Raw genomic sequence first — 2,224 nt, forward strand, 5'->3', positions numbered from 1 at the left:
TAAGGACGTGTGTACGAGGAGGAGCAGCAATATCAACATAATGAGAGAGAGCAGTCCTATAACTAGTGGGGCAAGGGAATGGATGTGGTTTAGTAGCTTCTGGGTCAACATTAGTGAGACTGAAAACAGAGTCAAGATCTATTCCTAATAATTCCCCAATCCTCTCAACTTGTTGTGGATCATTCATTGGGAATATGGCAACATGATCTCCTGCTACATAAGAGAGCTTGCTACCAGTGATGTCCAGTTCTATGTGCATACAAGAGCGATCACCTCCTTTATGTAGCTCTCTTATAACTGTGACTGGAGCCAGGAATGGGTTCTTACTGTTGTAAGGGCTAAAGGGAGAGACAAGAAATGAAACAAAAAGATGGTACAAAGTTTATTATACAATTTTACACTATTTTTCATAATAGGCATTTTCAGGACAGGTTTCTTAATTCACTGATTTGGGTGTGCAATTCTAGATATATTGGTGGGAAATTAATGTTATTCAATTAGTTGCAGCAGTAAGCAGCTACTGATTGAATCTGCACTAAATCTAACTAATCCACAATTAGTTATTAATAATAATAACTAATCTGCACTAATCCACTAAATCTGCCATTCTGTTTCATTCTGAACATGCTCATGACACATGGGCTACAAAATCACCAGTATAAAATCTAAAGCCCATAACTACATGTACAGTCCACTTGTATTCACCTGAGCCCAGGAAGTGATTACAGACCCCACCCGATAATTAACAAAATACAATAATATTGTGAAAAGAATGGCTCCAATTTCTACATGGGTTATACAACCAGCTTGGGAGCTAAAGAGCTATAGCTGCTTCTTGAGTACCACAATAAATGAAGGAGAAAAAAGCACTGATATACTTATTTTTACAATAAAACTTGTAAGTCAAAAGTTATAGCAAGAAAATAAGGACTCAGGTGAACACAAATGGACTTTAGCAATAATTCTGCCTGTAAGCCTTGTATGGTATACCAATACATTTGTTTCACTTTGCTTAATTCTTATGGATTTTCCCACAGCAAAATAAAATATAGTGAACTGAAACATATCATTTAGTGCCTTAAACATATCATTTAGTGTACATATACAATGAGTTACAGTAAAGGATGAGGGACAGAAAAAAGAGAGAGATCCTTACACTTTCTGGTTCTTATATGATCCTAGTCTGTTTGGTTCTCCAGTAAATACTTCATCAGTTGATATCTCAGTATGAAGACTGAACTCATACTCTCTACCAACAGCTGTTGCTTGACTTGAATCTATTTTGAAATACTGCATCACCTCAGGCCACAAACCTTCCTTCCATGTAATGAAATCCTCTTCAATGCTACAGAGAAAGAAGGAGAGAGGAAAGAAAGAGGGAGAGCAAAAAGAAAAGGGAAACAAGAGGGAGGGTTATGTATCATTATACATACATGTATTATAATTATATATTCATACATGTACATGTATATGCATAATTGCACGAGTACATGTACATGTACATGTATCTATTATCTATGAACCTCCCCCCTCTCCTCTTATTAAACTCCATACAATGTTTCACTTACTTTCCATCATCATCTCCTTCTCCTCTCACATATATTCTCTCTCCTCCTAATTCTTCTAATCTCTGATCAACGTAGCGTCCCATCTCATTATAATGTTCATATGTTTTATTACCCAATCCAAAGACCTATAGTAACAATAACAACAATAATAACTAATAGAAACCATGGTACATCTAGTGAATAAACACTAATACATGTAGTTTCCCAAAAAAAAACTAAATGCATAAGCTAAAAATTCAAGTTGTAACTTGTGACTATTACTATCCCACCTCCTGACCCAGTAAAGTCTTCCAGTACTATCCCTTTTACTAACTCATTCAAAAAATTGTGTATTTCCATTTTGTTCTTGACAATTGAAAAATAATAGCAAGAATAATAAGTTTGTGTCAAACAAACTTTGTGTAAAGCACCAGTATTTAAAGTTGTAGTGACAACAAGAATGAACAATTAAATAATAAGAAAATGACAAAATAAAATCATCATGCAAATAAGACCTTGTAGGCTTGCACCTACATAGTGTTATTTTTCTGCCTTGCATTCTCTTACACAAATATTATTTTGACATTAACAGTTTGCTTTTCACTATCGTAAGTGCTTAAAGTTTATCTACTAATAGTATATGGAGTCAGTGTATGTAGTTATTGTGATTGCTGTAT

At 34.6% G+C, this 2,224-nt stretch overlaps 1 protein-coding gene across 1 annotated transcript in view; it reads right to left on the reverse strand.

The window, feature by feature from the left end:
• Positions 1–2,224, reverse strand: part of LOC100634262 (NADPH--cytochrome P450 reductase-like) — a 19,658-nt gene that overhangs the window by 3,798 nt on the left and 13,636 nt on the right. Inside the window, exons 4-6 of the mRNA XM_019993081.1 lie at positions 1,569–1,693; positions 1,157–1,345; positions 8–338 (exon numbers count right to left, since the gene is read on the reverse strand). Coding sequence (XP_019848640.1) covers positions 8–338; positions 1,157–1,345; positions 1,569–1,693 — 645 coding nt within the window. The remainder of the gene's footprint in view (positions 1–7; positions 339–1,156; positions 1,346–1,568; positions 1,694–2,224) is intronic.

The sequence above is a fragment of the Amphimedon queenslandica genome, unplaced genomic scaffold (genome assembly GCF_000090795.2).
Source record: "Amphimedon queenslandica unplaced genomic scaffold, v1.1 AMPQUscaffold_13501, whole genome shotgun sequence".
Lineage (NCBI taxonomy): Eukaryota > Metazoa > Porifera > Demospongiae > Haplosclerida > Niphatidae > Amphimedon > Amphimedon queenslandica.